At 33.8% G+C, this 20,637-nt stretch overlaps 2 protein-coding genes across 2 annotated transcripts; one reads left to right on the top strand and one right to left on the bottom strand.

Moving 5' to 3' along the window:
• Window positions 1-8: 8 nt before the first annotated feature.
• On the bottom strand, window positions 9-2,166 carry LOC148312774 (uncharacterized; the record flags this gene model as incomplete). The annotated part of the gene is made up of 3 exons (XM_088273701.1): window positions 1,997-2,166; window positions 1,683-1,786; window positions 9-642 (listed from the first exon to the last, which is right to left on the bottom strand). Coding segments are annotated over exons 1-3 (843 nt in total), but the record flags the coding sequence as incomplete, so codon positions are not given.
• Window positions 2,167-3,539: 1,373 nt separating this feature from the next.
• LOC148312773 (uncharacterized) lies at window positions 3,540-17,051 on the top strand. Its single transcript, XM_088274250.1, has 11 exons — window positions 3,540-3,724; window positions 4,050-4,165; window positions 4,983-5,733; window positions 5,910-6,066; window positions 6,903-7,007; window positions 7,963-8,117; window positions 9,563-9,687; window positions 11,855-12,106; window positions 14,656-14,790; window positions 15,656-16,140; window positions 16,210-17,051. Exons 1-10 carry the CDS (start codon window positions 3,620-3,622, stop codon window positions 15,750-15,752), a joined length of 1,998 nt encoding a protein of 665 aa, XP_088130376.1. The 5' UTR covers window positions 3,540-3,619; the 3' UTR covers window positions 15,753-16,140; window positions 16,210-17,051.
• The last annotated feature ends 3,586 nt before the right edge of the window (window positions 17,052-20,637 follow it).

Raw genomic sequence — 20,637 nt, 5'->3', positions numbered from 1 at the left:
TTCCAAACTTCCGATTCGTCGTTCTTATCGTATTCCTGAATTTCCACGCCGTCTGAAAACTCCATTTTTATGCCATTTTCACCCAAAACCACAACGTCTTGCGCGTCCGCCCCCCGCCCGGGCCTACCGACCTGCTTCGCTTTCAAAATATTCAAAGTCTCGTTGAATTCTTCATCCTCCGAGTCTGTTTTGATGCTCGTCATCACCGGCGGCTTCAATTTTTTGATTTTGACCTTTATTGCCTTATCCTTTTTTGATTTCTTGTTTCTGGAATGCTTCCGGGGCTTGGTTTCTTCAAAAGGCGGATCAAATTTAGCGTACACCTCGTCGTGTCCCACGGGAAATGAATCATCCTGGTAGTGATCACCGTCGTCGTTATTGCTAAATGGAGGTAGGAAGGACGCGTCTTCTTGCTTTATTTCGCTTGGTTTTATCAGTGTAGAGTCGTCGTCGGTTTGCGTGCTAACGGTCACCGGCAGAACGATTTTTTCGACTTTAGAATTTAGTAATGTAGGCCTTTGGAAACCGTTGACATGATTAAAATTCGAACTGCATTGAAACAATTGATTTCTATTTATCTCTGGTACATTCTCATTTACTCCATTCACTTCATTCTCGTTTTTTGTTAAAGCGAGAATTAATCTAAAATAAATACAAACAATTTATGAGAGAGAAAAAATTACAAAGTAGTGACATTTCTATTTTCTATTTATTACTTTGATTGCGAGAATAAGTTAACCCTTTCTGGTCCCCCAAAATTTAAAAAAAAAATCTAGCTAGACAGTTACATTCCAATCGGAAAAATATTTGTACTCTTCTGACTAACTAACCATCACGTCGTTCCCCACAGGGGTAGGCAGAGAGAATAGAGCGCCACACCACTCTGTCCTTGCAAACATTCTTCGCCTCTTCCACGTTCATGCATCTCCTCCTCATACATACCCGCCGGTACTCGTCTGCACATACTATTTTAATAGATGTGGGACAAAAATGTAAGCTTGCATTTTAAATAAATAATACAAATGATGAAAAAAAAATTTAATAACATCCAAGATGAGACCTAAGAGGAAAAATTCCATATCGAATGAGATTCGACATTGGACCGTTAAGGGTTAATATAACACTCTCCTTATCATTCATCGTTCACTTTACGTAAAATCACTTTAAAAATACTCTTAATTTGTGACTACCGGTTTAGGAATAATCATTCCATCATCACATCAATGTAGATTTATTACGAAACCGGTAGTCACGAAGTAGTGTTTTTTAAGGTGGAATTACACAAAGAAAATAATAAATTGTTTATACATTTTATACATATTGTAGAAATCAATAATAAACCTTGTTTTATTTTGGATACATTACCCAACAATTCAATATGGAATTCTACCAACTGTCTGCAGTTACAATAAATAAATTAAGTAATATTTTTTTTTTAAAGGAATAACCCGTAAAGCCTCTATTGGAGGCTTGTCTGCAGGTAGGATAGTAAGGATAGGGAAGGTAAATATGAAATATACATGAAAAACACCCTGACCAATTTAAAATAAATCTTTCTTGGATTTATTTTGCACTTGGCAGGAATCGAACCCACGACCCAATAATAAGGAGAGTATAATATTACCATACCACAAAGTTAACAATGCTTTTAATATACAAAATATAAGATAATATTATCTTACCTGTTTTCGGCATCGAGAGCTTTGTGACAAAATTGATAAAAATCATCAACTTTGTAGGAACAAATATCACATATTTTTTTAGGAAGTGAATCTTCTTTTGTTACCTAAAATTGAAATTCAAAGAATAATGTCAACAAACATATACATATACATATAAGTATGTCCCCGCGAATTGATGTCGTCTACAGTGGATTAAATAATAACAAAAATCGAAATCAATCGAAAAGGTGCAAAATAAATGCCATTTTCATTTAAAGTTAATTATTTAAGTAATAAAATACCGAATTTTTCACACTTAAAAATATAATTTTTACCTTAACTGGTAGGCAAGAAATAAGTTTAAGATAAATTTTGTTATCATCTCCAAAAATACAATTATTAACTAGCGTAATACTAAGACACAATCTGCAAGTGTCCATCGTGTTATTGCATTTATTTTCGAAATCAATTTAATATGTCAAAAACAAAAGATGACAACTCGGCAGCCATTTTAATTATTGAATACATCAAATATAAATGTTGCCAAATAAAAAAATATAAAAAAGTACCTACGTATAGTAATAAAATTATCGACTCCGGCACTATTTTTGAAGTTTTTTTATATAAACTGGCTTAGTGGTGGCGGTTGTGTTCTAGTTGTTGTCCTAAAGAAATTTGTATTTAAAATGTTTTTTTATTCCCACAAATTTCAATTTACAGTTTATTTATTTCATTTTGGTTTTTATCCATTTTTATGTAACTGTTATTTTTTTATTTAAAAATGATAATGAGACTACGCAATACCCCTCCCCTGATGGAGGTTTATTTAATATTTTATAGAGAACGTTCCAAAGGCGTCCGAAACGCTACAGAATTAATCACATGTTCATAATTAAAAATTAAATATAGTAAGACTAGTAAGAGGAAGTTCATTTCTGACTTGTACGTGTTGCCTAATCCACAAAAGTATCAGCTCTCGTACCAGTATTTTTTTTCCTTTATCGTGAAGCAATAACCAACTCCACACTGAGTTCACAACAATCAGACTCATATCTAAACGTACAATAGCCCCATTATCCTACTTATACAATGGAATTGATTCCTTCATACGTTGTGCACGTAATGAATTTCCGTAATCAACCTTGACAGTGACTTCGGTCGCTTCCACCACAGAGGTATTTTTGGACGGGGTGGAACGGAATTAAGTTCATCACCCGCAGCCGTCTTTCTGTTCATAAAGAAATCATATATGATTCAGCCATCTTTAGACATGGATCGTACCGGGATCTTATGTTTTCGAATTTTCCACTGTCTCTGAAATTATGTAAAAATAACAAGGGCATTTCCATGTTTGTCATCAATTCTCTCATCGATGTTAAATCGCGATTCATACTCACAAATCAGCCAAAGTATTTAAAAAAAATTAATGCACTTTATGTTACCATATACGAGAAGAGAGATTTTAATAAAAAAATAATTAAAATGAAATTCCTTCACAATTAGGACGTTACATACCGCTTTCGTGAAAGTTTATAATGTTTTCGATTCCAAGTACTTGAAATCCAAAAAGATTTGAACTATCTAGACAGAAATTTTATGTTTTTTATACATAAAATTGTAAAATAAAATTTGAGATTTAATTTTTGAAACTAATGAGGACAGGATTTAAAGGTAATCACATGATTTGACTATCAAAAGTCTTCTTCTTCTTCTTTTTTTTGATGGCTTTTCACCCTTCTTGGGTGTTATAGCCAGTGTCGAGTTATTTATCAAAAAGTCTCCTAAATGTAAATTTTCCGTATATACAATTAACCCCGTTTAATTAAATATAATAAATAACACCAGTGTTTACTTTTGAGATGTATTTTGGCAACTCTTATGTCAAGGTCAAAAAAATGGCCGAGTCGTAAGTCTTGCGCAAATGTCAAAAGATTGTTTATTATCAAAATATCCTTACTATGACGGAGATCTGTCGACTTTGCCTCGGTAAACAATGTGTAAATCATCTGATTTTTGACGACAAGAGCATATTTTTGAAAATAGAGGCATGCCTCCCAATAAAAGTGAGTTGCGACATATTATTTTTTTCCCTATTTCTGTATGACAACCGAATACGTAGTCCCCTGTATATTCGTAAAAAATACATAATATGTATTTTGAATTTGAAAAAGAAACTGTTTCTGTATATTAATCCTTGGCGTCCATCTATTGGATAATTATATTTTATTAACTTTGACTTTATTATTTTTTATATATAGATTAGATAAAATAATAATTTTCATTTTTTTACTTCTATTTTTTTCTTCAGTGCTTAAATCGTGGAATTTTTAATCATTTTTATTCAAATCAGAAATTCAAAAAAAATGTTTTTTTTCTTTATTTTTTCAGATCTCCAAAACTGACAACTTGCCTCGAAAGATTTGTAACGATTGTTCAAATAAAATAGATGATATTTATGAATACTGTTCTAAGGTTATAGATGCTGAAAAGCATTTGATCAAAAGGTACGGACAATCAATGTATTTTTTTTATGTTTCTCTAAGATGACTTTTTATGTTTTGTACAATATAATACATTTAGTTCAGAAGTAATTCCGAAAGGTGGTTTGGACATTTGGAACGTATGAGTAAGGAAATAACACTTAAACAAATTTAAGAAGCAAATGTAGTTGGAAAAAGAAGCAGAGGAAGACCGAGCAAAAATTGGCATGTCAAATACTTGAAAACGGCTGGGTCGAAATAATCGTCGGGTATGTATGAGGAGATGCATGAATGTGGAAGAGGTGAAGGATGTTTTCAAAGACTGGGTAGTGTGGTGTTCTATTCTCTCTGCCTACCCCTACGGCGGAGCGGCGTGATGGTTAGTTAGTTAGTTAAATATATCTCCTTTTAAAAAATGCATCTTCTTTAACAACTTTTAAGAAACGTCTGAGACATTACTATCTTTCATTAGAATCCTAACTGTCCATCAAACCTCCTCCCTTAGTTTTTTCCTCTACCTCCTTCCCTAAACTCCCTTTTTCCTTTGCCTTCTTTATCATCAATTTGTAATTTATGTTTTTTTTTCAAAGTTCAAGTTCTATCTACCTTTAACAACATTATGAGTGTGTCCAAATATTGTGTGTACACGTGTGTTAAGTGATCACTTAAACCAGCCTATGACGGTCGACAGCCCCGTAAATGCCCAGACCTCCATATTCTTCTTCATCTTTGATGAGATGTCAAAAAATAATCTACCTTTAACTTTAGCTAACTTTATTTAGTTATTTCAGAAGTTCAAATATTAAACTTATTATAGTTTTTTTTCTCTTTTCTTTTGTAGCTTCGTGTCTGAGGATTCTGTTATACCTGCGACGTCGCTATTGAAACATCCTGATTCAAATTTAAATGAAACAATCAAGGAAGAACCGAACGACACGAATTATTCTAAACTACGTTCGTGTTTGGAAAGTGTCATCGTTTTAAACAATTTCTCCACAAAAGTCAAACAGCTCGATTTAAAATACAACTCAATATGCACGCAGACGGATTTAACCTTGATGGATGTACCGCAGAATGGAGACATTGCTCACGTACAACTGGTCGAAGAAAAATTTGAGGAAGATATAAAAATAAAAGAAGAATGTCTAGATGAAGATAATTACAGTTACACCGATCATGTCGACCAATATAGCTCGGACGACGATTTAACTTTGAATAACATCAGATTAAAACCGCTGAAAATAAAAATCAAGGATGAATCCAACGACGCCGTTTACAAAAAGAAAAAGGCAAAGAAGAGAAGGAAAGATCTCGTTGAAGAAATCAAAGAAAAAAAGCCAAGGGGCAGGCCTAAAGGATCGACCAAAATTGCAGAGAAACAGTTCAAGAAAAGCAAAAAGGTCGGCGATGAGAATGCTGTTCATGTCGAGTGTGAGGTGAAGATTGAAGAAGGAAAGTTTAAGCAGGAAGATGAAGGGGACAAGTGGTTCTATCCGGAGGGAACGGCGAAGGAGGCGATGAAATGGCAGTGCCTGACGTGTTTCGTTTATCAAAATTCCAGAACGGACTTGCTACAACATTACAAAGACCATGTAAGAATTTTTATATAGTAAAAGTTTGTTTAAAACCAGTTTTTCAGTTTATCGTTGTATACGCGACTAAGATTTTAAACAGATAAACATTTATATTTTTTTACAACACAGTGTGTCCAAATAAATAAATTAACTGGTCAAATTATAAGCTAAAAACAAAAAAATATTAATTCCAGGTAGATAATCCATCGATGTTCCCCAAGGATGAGAACAAGGAATCCGGTAGTGACTTCAAACCGTCTTTGGATGAGGAGAAGAAGTCAGATACGAAGACTGATGTTCAATTTGCAGAGAAGTTCATAGTTTTAAACGATCACTTAAAAAAAGCAAAAAGTAAATAACTTATGTTTGTATTTATGTTTTAAAAAATTCAATAGCCTTCCTTCAGAAATAAAAAGATAAGTGATGTTATCAACCTAGAAAAGGAATTTAACGAGGTTATTATTCTTACCCGTCTTATTCCTCATTGCTGAGGGTTGTGACCCTTGTGGAAGCAATGACTCTTCTCCAGTTATCCCTTGACTGCCCTGCACGTAGCGCTCCAACCACCGAAGTGCCTGCTGCTGCCTTAACCTTCACTTCCCGGTGTTGTGTACCTAGTACACATTGCTTCTAATAACCATAATATCTCTACAAATATAATAAATACAAGGCTAAGATTTTAAGTATTCCTCCATTACATATTTACGCATTGATTTAAAAATAATATCAATAATAATCAGAATTTATCGTTTACATCCGAGGTATTATATGTATATAAACAGTGCGTGAAGAGTGTGCGGGAACCGCGACACTATATTCGCATCTTACTCTTGCATACATGCACTGTGTAAGCGAGAGGAGCTCAAAGCTCAATGTTCTCTAGCTTCTAGGTCAGTAGCTCTTGAGCTCCCGACAAGAGCGGACCTATGCTTGTTTCATGAGCGTTGTCACATGGTTTTTTTTTAATGTTTTCAGCAAATAAATATAAATTATTATAATTGAATGAAGTCAAACTTCATTTCTAATTAATTAAGGGGATTAGCTATAGCTAGTCCGTACTTTTCCAATTTAAAATTGCTAATTTCTTATTGTGTAGTGACTACCCAACACCTGGAGGCGCGTATTATTTTAGCACCGGAAGGGAAAGGTTTACTAAATAACAATTTCAACACCGATCGTTTTTTCAGGCTTCCAGTGCGTGAAATGCTCAAAAATATTTGACAACAAGAGGGCTATGAGTCGGCATCTCATATCGCACGACTCTTCTAGGCCATTTCCTTGCAATATTTGCGGTAAGTTTCTAGATTATTATTTTTTTTTGTCTAAATATATATTATGGCGTAATCGTGTAATGTAGTTTAATGGTCAGCTCGCTCAGCTACCGTACTGGAGGTCCCGGATTGGATTCCCAGGGGGTGTCAAATAATTATAAGTGATTTTTCACTCTAATATTCTAATGTTCCTGAAGCGCAGAGCTGATCACCTTTCCTTCATGTGTTAACGATCAAGATAACATTTTTTTTTTTTTTTTTTGACATCTCTTCAAAGATGAAGAAAAATATATATGTCAAAAAATAAAATGAAATATAACTCCTAGAATTAAAGATAATCCAGATTTGTGAACAAGTATTTGGACACACTCAAAATGTTATAGATCTCTTGATCTATAACACTGTGTTTATATGATGCAGTGCCCTATGCACCATTGGGTGCAGATAAGGGTTTGAAAATATATATTATGGTGTATTCATATCGCTCACTCCTTTCAAGAACGTCAAAAAATCAAAAAACTTGATTTTTCAAATATAATAAAATGTATTAAAAATAAATATCAAGCCACTTATTGAACTTTTTACTGTGCCACAGATCTTTTTAGGTAAGATCTAAAGGTTTTTTCTCCATTTGAAAAATATTTAGTAAATTTAAAAAAATAATTAAACAATACCTTTTCTTCAAAATGCAAAACCAACACTTTCTGCCCTGTAGCGGGTAAATATTAAGTCAAAAATATGTCGCTTTTGCTGGGATATAGTACATTTTCTGGGCATTCCGAAAACACGCTCAACTGAAAATGTACGATTTTTTATATATGACGTTGTTTAAAGGAGTTAGCGATATAAACTAAATATGCTATAAATCCTTGTTTATAATAGGCAAGGAGAATTTTCTTTGGCAACTAATATATATAATATTAAAAATAAAAATAAAATACACGTTGGTAACAAACATTGAATGTCTTTTTTTCAGGGCGTTCCTACAAGAGAGCGTACGAGATTCTTCTGCACGGGCGTGCTCACAACGGCATCAAGACGTTATTCTGTCGTTTCGAACAGTGTAATTACAGCACCGTGTACAGGGGAGCCCTGCAGTCCCACCACAAGAGACATGAACCCGACTTTAAGGTTAGATTAGGTTAGTTTATATTGCCATTAAGGTTAGGTTAGGTTACGTTGAACAATATCTCATTGGATATTGTTCTGTTCCATGTGTCTGCAGGAGTTTTCCGAAGCGGGATATATATATATATATATATATATATATATATATATATATATATATATATATATATATATATATATATATATATATATATATATATATATATATATATATATATATATATACATATATATATATATATATATATATATATACATAAATATATATATATATATATATATATATATATATATATATATATATATATATATATATATATATATATATATATATTATTTTAATGTATAGGATTTGAAACTACCACTGAAATAGTGGTAGTTACTAAGTAAAACATTAATTAAAAATGGATAGATTTTACCACAAAGTGACTGCCGAATCAATTAATGAAAATATAGGATTTGAATTTAATTCAATTGAGTTAGTTTAATATTGAAGTCTGGGTATTCACGGGGCTGACAACCATCATGGGCTGGTTTATGTGATCAAATCCAGTTTTGTGAACATGTATTTGGACACACTCAAAATGTTGTAAATAAATTAACTTGTCAAATTATAAGCTAAAATAATAAAAATGAAAATGATATTTTCTAGCGTTTCTCATGTATGTGATTATAATCCAGGATTCGGACCTCACATACTAATAAAAGAGTTTCTGCTTAGTAAACAGCTTCTTTTCATCTCACCAATAGATGTCTCTACTGAAGTTCTAGTGATTCAGGAACATTGTTTCAAAGTTGGTTCATATATATAGAGCTTCCAAGAATTCGAGTAGTGTGGTTGTCAATAATGGGTAGAATTGGTGAATGTAACACGTGTGTAAAGTGAAGATTAGTTTAGGTTAGGTGAGATTGCCTTTAAGGTTAGGTTATTATATAGAGAAAGAATGTAAGGCTGAGATATGCATTATCGATAAAAAAAAAATTCTAATTAAAGAGAAGTTTTTATTATTCACAAAAATTCTTCAATTTAATACTATTTCTGTGAGCCTAAGCGGCTCATTATTAGAAATAGGTATCAAATTGTGGTAGAGTGTGTTCGAACCGAGAAACTCTGACAAAGAGTCCGCGACACTAACCACGGGACACTTAAGAAAGGTTTGTTGAGAAGGTTTATGTATATGAATCGAATGAGTGAAGAAAGTATGTATAGCAAAACAAATTACGTAATGAGGTGAATGTAATTGATAATAGAAGCAGAGAAAAGATTGGCATGATCCAATATTTCAAATACTTTCAAATAGGTCAGGTCAGGAATCGGAATAATCGCCAGGTATGTATGCGGAATGTCTGGCCTACAGAGTGGTAAGAGTTAAAAGTGGATTGATATTACCACAAAGTGACTGCCGAATCAATTTATTAATTTTTTTAATTATTATTATCATTTTCAGTACACTTGTGAAGTTTGCAACAAAGGCTTCGATGTGCTCACTTGGTTCAACGAGCATCAGAATGTGCACACGGGGGCCAAACCGTTCAACTGTGACCTGTGCGGGAAGGATTTCATATATTCCAGGTCATTATCCTTGCATTTTACATCCACATCGTCATACACAGAGATCCCTCAGTACCGACGTAGTCAGTAAAAAGGCCAGTAAATAATCACCATAATCCTTATCATTCTTATAATTCATCATTCACTTTGTGTAATCGCACTTTAAAAGTGATATTACACAAGGTGAATGATGTCCAGGCTCTTGGCCTAGGTGACAAACATCACCTAGGCCATGCCTTCGAATCATGTTATCTTTCTGCAGCATACATGATTTTTTTGGTCTTTAGATGTCTTTCGAGGGAGATCCATGGCGATCGCCTGGTTTATAATATGTTCACATTCTCTGCGTCCCATGTGACTATACCATCTCATTTGCCTTTCCCCTACCTTACTATTGATGCCTGTTACAGCCAAGCTTCCACGAATGCATGAACTCTTTATTTTGTATATTATTTCGAGAAATAAAAATACTTTGTGTTCTGATCCACTCACATTTTTATTAACCAACTAGTTTCGGCAACAACCTGTTCCCCTCTTCATGGTTACATTTATTACTAAATATAACCCTGAAGAGGGCAACAGGTTGTTGCCGAAACTAGTTGGTTAATAATAATGTGAGTGGATCAGAACACAAAGTATTTTTATTTCTCGAAATAATATATCAATATGATCCACAAAGTTAATGCTTTCAATATTCAAAACATCTTTATTTCGTCTCTAAGGGACACTCCAGCTGACCATCTAAGAGTCTTTTGAGGAAGATCCACGGCGTAAGGGTTACCTTTCTCTAATAGGTTTTGTTTGCTACAACTGATTTCAGTCCACCTTTCACCACTGTTTTCAGCATTCATTCCCCTTTTAATGCCTTTGTATCAATCTTTCCATCCCTAGAAAATATCTTCTTCTTGGTGTAGGCCTTATGGCCTTTTTTAAAGTTGAGAATCAACATCGCAGGAGGCTATCCTGTGATGTCGATTCCCATCTATCAATCCATCTCTTTGGTGGTCTGCCTGGTAGTTGTCTACCTTGCAATTCAATATGGGGTAGTCTGGATGGTTCAACTCTTCTCACATGCACATACCTTCATAATACTAAAACAATAATTATTTCACATATAGATTACTGCTCACCAGTATTATTTTTGGAAAATTAAGGAAATTTAAATAAATTAGAGATTATTAAAAATAAAGCTATGAGAATAGTACTTAAGAGAAATATATATAAGAATGTATAAAAAATCAGAAAATAACTCAACTGGTTACCTGTAAAAAAGAGACTAATATATAATATGCTTATCTTTATATATAATTTTTCAAATGATAATTTACCTAAATATTTTAAGGATAAAATAGTTTTAAACAAAAAAATTCATAAACATAGTACTAGAAATAAGAATAAAGCCTGCTATTTTTTAAAGAAATAATGTAAAAGTGTTTGAAAATGTATGATGAGATGCCTGAATGTATAAAGAATGAAAAGAGTCTGAAAGAATTTAAAAATTAATGTTTTGTTAACCTCAAGAAGTTGGAAATATATAAATAAATATGATGTATATTAAGTGTAAAAAATAGTTTGTATTAAATGTAGTATAAGCTAACTAAAGAAATTTAAAAAAATATATTTATTATATATTTGTCCGCCTCCGTAGTGTAATGGTCAGCACGCTCGGCTACCGTTCTGGAGGTCCCGGGTTCGATTCCCAGGGGGGTCAAATAAATATAAGTGATTTTTTCACTATAATATTTTTTCAATATTACCCTGGACTGGTACCTAAAGTGGAGGGCTGATCACCTTTCCTTCATGTGTAAACGATTAAGATAACACTGCGTTTACATGAAGCAGTGCCCTATGCACCATTGGGGTGCGGATAATGGTTTGAAGTGAATATATATATATATATATATATATATATATATATATATATATATATATATATATATATATATATATATATATATATATATATATATATATATATATATATATATATATATATATATATATATATATATATATATATATATATATATATATATGTGTATATATATATATGTGTATATATATATATATATATATATATATATATATATATATATATATATATATATATATATATAAATAATATATATATATATATATATATATATATATATATGTAAATATATTTATTGGTTTTTGTTTTGGTCAGATATTTGATGTCTCACCGCAAGACAGTCCACCCGGAGGCGGTGGCCCCGCGCCTCTACAAGCACCGCTGCCAGACGTGCTCGCGGCTCTTTGCGCAGCGCAAGCAGCTGCGCGCGCACAACGCCAAGGAGCACGGCTCGCGGCTGGAGGGCGCGAGCGTCCTCTGCGACATCTGCGGCAAGGGGCTCAGCTCCAAGGAGCACCTCAAGTTCCACCGGAGGACGCACACCGGCGAGAAGCCGCACATCTGCAGGTGGGAAGTTGAGACTTTATGGCCAGTTGCCGTTTTAGGGGGGCGACGTGTTGCCGCGTTTAAAACCTGGCACAATCAGGTATGTCAAATACTTGAAAGCGGTCGGGTCAGGAGTCGTAATAATCGTCGGGTATGAGGAGATGCATGAATGTAGAAGAGGCGAAGAATGTTTGCAAAGGCAGAGTGGTGTGGCGTTCGATTCTCTCTGCATACCCATGCGGCGAAGCGGCGTGATGGTTAGTTAGTTAGTTAGTTACGTGTTGCCGCGTTTTGTGATCACGTGTGGTGATTGTGATTGTTAATGCAAAGAAGTGGTGCCAGAATAAAAATGAAAGAATGCTCTACTTGCAGTTAGTCCTTTTATTTAAATAAATGCGATAACACTGGATTTAGATAATTACAAATACTTTACAATATATATACAGTGAAACCTCTATCTATCGTTCCTCAAATAATCGTTTTCCCGGATGTATCGTTTATTTCTTGAACCCCAAATTAATTTCATACAAAAATAGATCGCATTGATCGTTTCTATCCACCATTTTACCGCATTCATTGTTTGAATTATGCTGCATATTTGATAAAATTTGACTGTTTTTTACATTTTTAAAAAAAATCTCAATTTTGTTACATTCGACGACAATATTCCTATGTGTGGGATATAAACTATCAAAAGCTTGTGTGATGGGTACAACAGAAGAAGTCTGAAGATCTTTGGGTTCTGTTCGGATTTGTATTTTTTTTTTATAAATACATTATTTACATCTAAAATTTATATTCTTAAAATTTCAACCTACCACTGGTTATGCAGATTGGGAGGACGGTATCTTAACTCGATCGTATCTTATTGTGTATTGACTTCTTTTTCCCGCATTCATTGTTTTCCCGCATTCATAGTTTATTTCAATAGGTCCCTTTAAAAACGATAGATAGAGGTTCGACTGAATATAGTTAACCGGATCCACGCGGCTCGCATAACCGTATGTGTTTTAACAAAACATGCCCCATACGCGGCTGACATAAGCGTATGTGTTTTTACTTCGCTCCATGTTTCGAAGCTCAGTTCAACTTGGAGGGATTTTTTCATGGTGTGGAACTTTGGATAAAATAATACGTCAATCCTTGGCCTTATGACATCTGTTGAAATATCTGACTAATAATTTGTAACATCACAAGAATAAATAAAAGAACAGATCCCTGATTTTTCTTGCGGTCGGTAATTAGTCCGCGCCATAATCATGCCCTATATCTGTCTCACTCTCGACGCTACGCATCGCCAGTGGGTAAGAGTGACACACGATGCGTGCTTTGATTTATTTATGTTACGATCTTATTTGTTTATATTACAATATATTTCAAGAATAATGTGACACAAGTGTATTATAGAGTACCAAAAAGGCACATTGAATCCCATTGAACGTTTTTGTTTAGGAAAATAAATCGTTTCTTAACTAAATACATGATAAAAGTAATCATTTAAAAAACGGCGATATACCGCCGCGCACGGGCATCTCTTACATACATTCATACATGATAAAAGTAATTATTTTAAAAACAGCGAAATACCGCCGCGTACGGGCGTCTCTCAGGAACAAAGTTGACGCGGTTAAAAGATTAAAGAAGTAAAATAAAAGTCGCAATAAACATGTCTGTCTGTTTCAACGAACTAAGCAGCTCTCGCCGTTTCGGAGATGCTGTCGCTTTAGCGCCGGTTCCGCTCGGAGATCTCCGGTTTAGTTCGTCTCGTAAGGCTTCCGTCCTGCTCACGCCAGCGCTGCAAACTCGACGGTGTGGCCACAATTTTAGTTATTTAAACATATTACGTACACAAGCTTGACAGATGGGAATCGACATTACAGGAGGCTAATCCCTCTTAATCTTCCCCTCCCGGTGTTATGTATTTACTACAACTCGACTTTTAAAATGAGAATATCAATATAAAATGTAATAGATACGGGCTCAGAATTTTCGTATTCGTCCTTAATGCTTTTATGTGTTACATAAAAGTATTACATATAAAGTTATTCATTTGCAGCGACAAACGCGTGCGTGCCGCACTTTACATACACGCGCACGTGGCTTCATACTGTTTCCGATGGTCTCATTTTAGAGGCTCACAAGTCGTCGTTCAGGGTGGTTGTGTTGCTGCGCTAGCTAGTGCGGCTGCTTACAATGTATTTTTTTCTCGTTTTCAAATACTTTTCTCTTTTTTAGGTACTACCAGAGCTAACATTACGAAATTATTACATTTTGACTTCAACTATGGTCAATAAAAGCAACATTAAGGAATATGTATTAATATTTTTCCCATTTAACCACATTTTCACATATGGTGTACAAAATACATATCACCATTGCACTCGGAAGTTTTTAGCATCACAAGGAAAAGTTTAAAAGCAATCTTTATATAAGTAAAAAATATATAAAGATCGCTTTTAAACTATTTATATTTTTATTAATATTATATAAGTAAAGGCTTATAAGTATATTATATTATATGTAAATTTTGTCCAAGATTCTGATTTTTCTTTTTTTTCCTTTGTTTGTAGAACCTGCGGAAAGGGCTTTGTGAAGAAATGCAACCTGACGCTGCACGAACGCGTGCACAGCGGGGAGCGGCCGCACGTGTGCTCCCACTGCGGGAAGGCATTCTCACAGAGATCCACCCTCGTCATACACGAAAGGTACTTCAGGCCACTATTCCGATATCAACACGCCACTCAACCTACCCTCCACTTCTAATATTTTTTAAATGGAGAAAAAACCTTCAGGTTTTACCTAAAAAGATCTGTTGTACAGTAAAAAGTTCAATAAGTGGCTTGATATTTATTTTTAATACATTGTATTATATTTTTAAACTTGAAAAACGATCTCCTGAAAAATCAAGTTTTTTGATATATCGCAGACTCCTTTTAAGAACGTCATAAATCAAAAAACTCGATTTTCCAGGAGATTGTTTTTAAAGTTTGAAAATAAAATAAAATGTATTAAAAATGAATATCAAGCCACTTATTGATCTTTTTACTGTGCAACAGATCTTTTAAGATAAAACCTGAAGGTTTTTTCTCCATTTGAAAAATATGTAGTTTATTTAAAAAAAATTAATAAAACAATACCTTTTCTTTAAAATGCAAAAACAACCGTTTCTGCCCTGTAGCGGGTAAATATTTAGTTAAAATAATGCCGCTTTTGCTGGGATATAGTACATTTTCTGGGCATTCCGAAAACATGCACAACTCAAAATTGACGATTTTTGATTTATGACGTTGTTGAAAGGAGTGAGCGATATTTGAAATCTGAAATCATGTTATTTTAACACTATTACTCTAGTTCTACTTATAATACCTATACCCTTATACCCTTTACTATGACCTAAATTATATTGTATACCCACACACAGGCCATGCCTTTGTGGGATCTTTTTTTGTATTTATATTTATATTTTATTCATATTTTTTTGTCTTGAATTTATGTCATGTAATGCAAAAGAATTTAAAATAAAGAAAAAAAATGTAACAAAGTATTTTCTGAATATATTTTAATTTCTAGATATCACTCTGGCGCCCGTCCCTACACGTGTCAGAACTGTAAGAAAGGGTTCGTCGCCCGAGGTCTTCTGTCAATGCATCTGAAGACTTGCTTCTGACCGCCCACCCAGCCGCAATGTCCTCGGGACAGAATTGCGGCCGCGATGCCTACAGCCAAAAGTGCCCCGGAGATCAAAACTGACTCTGAGGACTCGTTATGAAACAGGATGGACCAAAAATATCATCGCAACAGATCTACGCATGTACCAGAAGCGTGCGAAGCCTTATAGTTCTTTATAAAATTAAAAACTTTGTTTTTGACCACATTCATTTTTGGTACTTATCTCCTACCGGTTTTGACAAGGAGCTTATCATCTTCAGGGATGGACATGTACTGAAACAAGTGGGTACAAACAAAGTTTTAGTTGTATTTTCGTAAAATACTACCTTAGTAACTTAATTATTACTTATTTATTTTTTGTTTTAAATATTGAAAGCATTAACTCTGTGGATCATATTGATATATTATTTTGAGAAATAAAAAGACTTTGTTTTTTGATCCACTCACATTGTGAGTGGATCAAAAAACAAAGTCTTTTTGATTCTCAAAATTATTTATTTTTCATTAACTTTGTAAAATAACTCGATAATTTAAGAATAAAAAATAAAACTTTTGTGTTTTGTAAGACCCCTTTTTTGAATTTATCAAAGTATACATGACTAGCATACTGCCTTAAGTATTATTTATTGATTTGGCATTAACTTTTTTGAGAACAACAGATATTCTCATCAATATACAATACAGTTTGTATTCAACTAAAAAAAAAATCTTGTGAACATTTTTTTTTGAGTTTATCTTGTATAAGATATTGGATAAGTTTTTTTGTTATTTTTCATATCAAATCATATTACCTTAATGGAGGATAATATTGTGGATATAGTGAATTCCTTCGTTAATTTATTATTTGACTAATTTAATTTATTATTTGTCCACCTCCGTAGTGTAGTGATCACCGCGTTTGGCTACCGTGCTGGAAGTCCCGGGCTCGATTCCCAGGGGGGTCAAAATAAATATGGGTGATTTACACTCATATTTATTTAATCACCCTGGACTGGTACAAGAAGCGCAGGGCTGATCACCTTGCCTTCATGCAATTAACGATCAAGATAACACTGTATCGCTACGATACAGTGCCCTATGCACCATGGGGTGCATATAAGGGTTAAATGAAAAAATATATATAATTGGTGACCTTTTATTTTATTGGATTGACTTGGCTCACCGGATTGTCTTGGTCAATGGCCTAATCTAATTGACACATGCAATCTTTTTTCCTGGTGATAATGATTGTTTTCCAAGTGTTGTAAATCTATTATTGTACAATATTTTGTATGTAAATAAAATAGAATACATTATTTACTAGTGTTTTATTTACAACATTTTGAGTGTGTCCAAATACTTGTTCACAAATCTGGATTATCTCCAATATTTATTAAGGGTTATTTTCAAGTTATCTTTTTGACATCTCAATAAAGACGAAGAAGAATACAGACCTCACATACAAATGTAAGAGTTTCTTCTTAACCCTTTGAACGCACAAAATGCAAATTTTCCATAAAAATTAAAGTAAGTATTCTATAAAACTCACTTATTTCCTTTTGTTTGTTTACTTTAGTCCATGGCTTGTAAAGTCGATTTAAGCATCCAAAGGAGAAAAAAACTGGGCGACTTTGGTCGATTTACGCATCCAAATGGTTAATGAACAGCTTCTCTCATCTCATCATAGATGTCTCCAGTGAAAATCTAGTTAATTCAAACAGTTAGTTTCGAAATTAAACAATATAATTAGAAGTTTCAAGAATTTGAGTAGAATTGATGAATGTTACACTTTGTAAAGTGATCACTTAAAAACAGCCTATGACGGTCGTAAGCCCCGTAAATGCCCAGATTTCCATATTCTTCTTCGTCTTTGTTGAGATGTAAAAAAATATCTGTAAAAAAAACTAAGATCCATGCTAGTTGTCACAATATTATTTGTGTGTTTTGGCTCGGTGCTGAATGTCCATCGTAAATTTTACGAATGTCTTATAATCTAGGGTTAAATATCGAATATCCTCCGGAGTAACCCAGAAAATCTCCCATAGGTTAAAAAGAGAGTTATAAACTTATTTACATATGCAAAATAAAAAACGTCATAATATGAAAATTTTATTTGAGCGCGAATGAAGTGTATACAGGGATTTTTCGAACGGAAACAAGTCTACCATCTTTCTAAAGAATAAACATAAAAAAAAATATAATATAAACATTCGATTTTTGAAATTCCTACTAAACCGCACGGTTCCCGGGGAAATACTGCAAAATGGCGTCATTACCAAACGCAATGCACTCTCGATTTACCGAGAAGCTGTTTATCCGGGATATTTACATATGTCGAAAATATAAATAACATACACAGCGCATTTGTTTTATGGCCTTTTTTTAAATTTAGCCTAACTGAGCGATGCTAGGATGCCCACAATAGCTATGCTATTTGTGTAGTCCACTTGCAAACCACGTTATGTCAAAAAATTATGTTTTACTTAATCTGGTAAAAATAAGAATAATATTTTTCTATACCGCTTTTTGTTGTTCTAAAAAGAAATTACATTTATGTACATACCGAAATATTTATATCATTGTACAAGGCATCAAATGTAACAAGAATTATGTATTTTAAATAAACAATATGACCCAGTCATTTTTTCCCAAAGGCTAAATATTCATAAAAAAATGTTTATCATATTTTTAAAAGGTGGCTGACGTAGATTCTACGTCTGACTTCTGAAGTTACAATGAAATGAAGGTATACGTGTGTTTTTAGATTTTCCTTGTTTCCAGATATGCATAGAACTTGTATACGAGCTCCTCAATAACGATAATACAGTAAAACATCGATATAACGGACTTCTATTCGACGAACTTTGGATAAAACGAACAAAAATCCGTTTGAATGTGAAAAAATAAATTAAAAACGTCCTGTTAATATAGTACATGCTTAAATTCAAGTGTCGCCGTATATAAAAAAAATTTAGCGGCCATGATAATCACAAATTATGTCAAAACTTCAAAAGTGCATACAAAACTTGATTCCTTTTTCAACGCAGGATTACTGAAAGCAAGTGCGTCGATACTAAACAGCCACGTCACTTCACGACGAACGTCCGAAGACAATTAATAGAATTTTGTTTGTGTTTTGTATGATTTATTTATATCCTAAATACAAGGATCATATTTAAAAAAAGTTTTTTGATTTATTTTGAACCTATTTTTATACAACGATATATTTTTATACAACGACTTTCCAGATATATAACGGATATTCACAAGCATAGAATTCATTCCAACGGAGTGGTCACATGTCTGTTCACGCCCGATTAAAAAAAATTGTATATTGGATATTTTTTTAATATTTTAATAACTCTTTGCCTTTCAATAACTCTTTAATTTTCAAAACCATATAATTATTTCGAAGAAAAACTTATTTTTTCAATGCAAAAACGGTGTTTTAGAGAAAATTATGTTGCGACTTAACGAATACTAGGCCTTAAGGTGGAGACTGACCGGAACATTTCGTCGTAACATCGCTCGCGGCGAGCATCAGCGAGCATCCGAAACTATGGATGGAGCGCTCGGCTCGCTGTACTGACTGCCTGAATGCTCGCATCGTAACATGTTACGTTACGACGAAATGCTCCGGTCAGTCTTCACCCTTAGTGAAACGGGTATCCCCTCTCCCCAATTTGTCCGTTATATCGAGGTTTTACTGTATTTTTTTACATTAAGTATTTACAATAATGGTTCAAAAACTAACATAACAATACGAATTCACAAATAAATTTTGGCGCCACCTCTCATTGAAAGCAAAAACTGTTCATCTTTTGAGAGGCGGTTCGTTTACAATGTGCAAAATATGTGTATTAATAAAGATAAATATCGGATGTTTATTGACATCTCAAAATAGATTATGAAGTCTATTGAATTGGAAATATGGAAGTCTGGATAATCACAGGGCTTGCGTCCTGTAATTGGCCGGTATAGAGAAATAACTAACCAACTAACCATCACGCCGCTTTCCGCAAGGGAAGGCAGAGAGAATAGGACGCCACACTACTCTGTCTATGCGAAAATTTCTTGCCTCTTCCACATCTCCTTATGCATTTTTCTTCTAAGCCTTATCCGCACTCATTGGTGCATAGGGCACTGCATCCCATTGACGCAGTGTTATATTGAACGTTACTTACATGAAGGCAAGGTGATCACTCCTGCGCTTCAGGGACCAGTCCAGGGTCCCTGAAGCGAAATAAATATTAGAGTTTAAAATCACTAATAAACATTCAGTCCCAGGGGGGTCAAAAAAATAAAAGTGATTTTTCACTCTAATATTTATTCAATATTACCCTGGACTGATACCTGAAGCGGGGGGCTAATCACCCTTTCTTTATGTGCTAACGATCAAGATAACACTGCGTTTATATGATGCAGTGCCCTATGCACCATTGGGGTGCGGATAAGGATTTAAAGAATAATGAATGATTGAAAAATCTAACATTATTATTTTAGCTTGAAAAAATTAAATCAACCAGCTCCTTATTTCACTTCGTTTTTGGGTAAAATGCATTCTCTTTTCTGTGTAGTAGGTAGTAGAAACAAGTAGGTACTTTTCGTGAGGCAGCTTTATTATTTCCAGTTCTGTAATACTCCCCCACAAGGCCAAGCAGGTGGCAGCTGTTGCAAATTTACACCGACCAGTTGAATTTTCGGTTAAAATAAGCACCTGCCCTGAATCGAGAAAAAAAACGGATGGGTAATTTTTGATGCCATCTATCGTACCGGTTTCTAAACAAATACCATTGAATTTGTGGAATCGGTATTTACTGTGTACAAATCTGTAATATATTATTATTAAAATAAATCAAAACACGATTCTGGAATGAGCATGCGATCAAGGAAACCCTGAAGGG

This window comes from Brachycentrus maculatus, unplaced genomic scaffold (genome assembly GCF_059751285.1).
Source record: "Brachycentrus maculatus isolate JH-2025_06_01 unplaced genomic scaffold, ASM5975128v1 h1tg000033l, whole genome shotgun sequence".
Lineage (NCBI taxonomy): Eukaryota > Metazoa > Arthropoda > Insecta > Trichoptera > Brachycentridae > Brachycentrus > Brachycentrus maculatus.
This window is presented reverse-complemented; position numbering and strand designations above follow the sequence as displayed.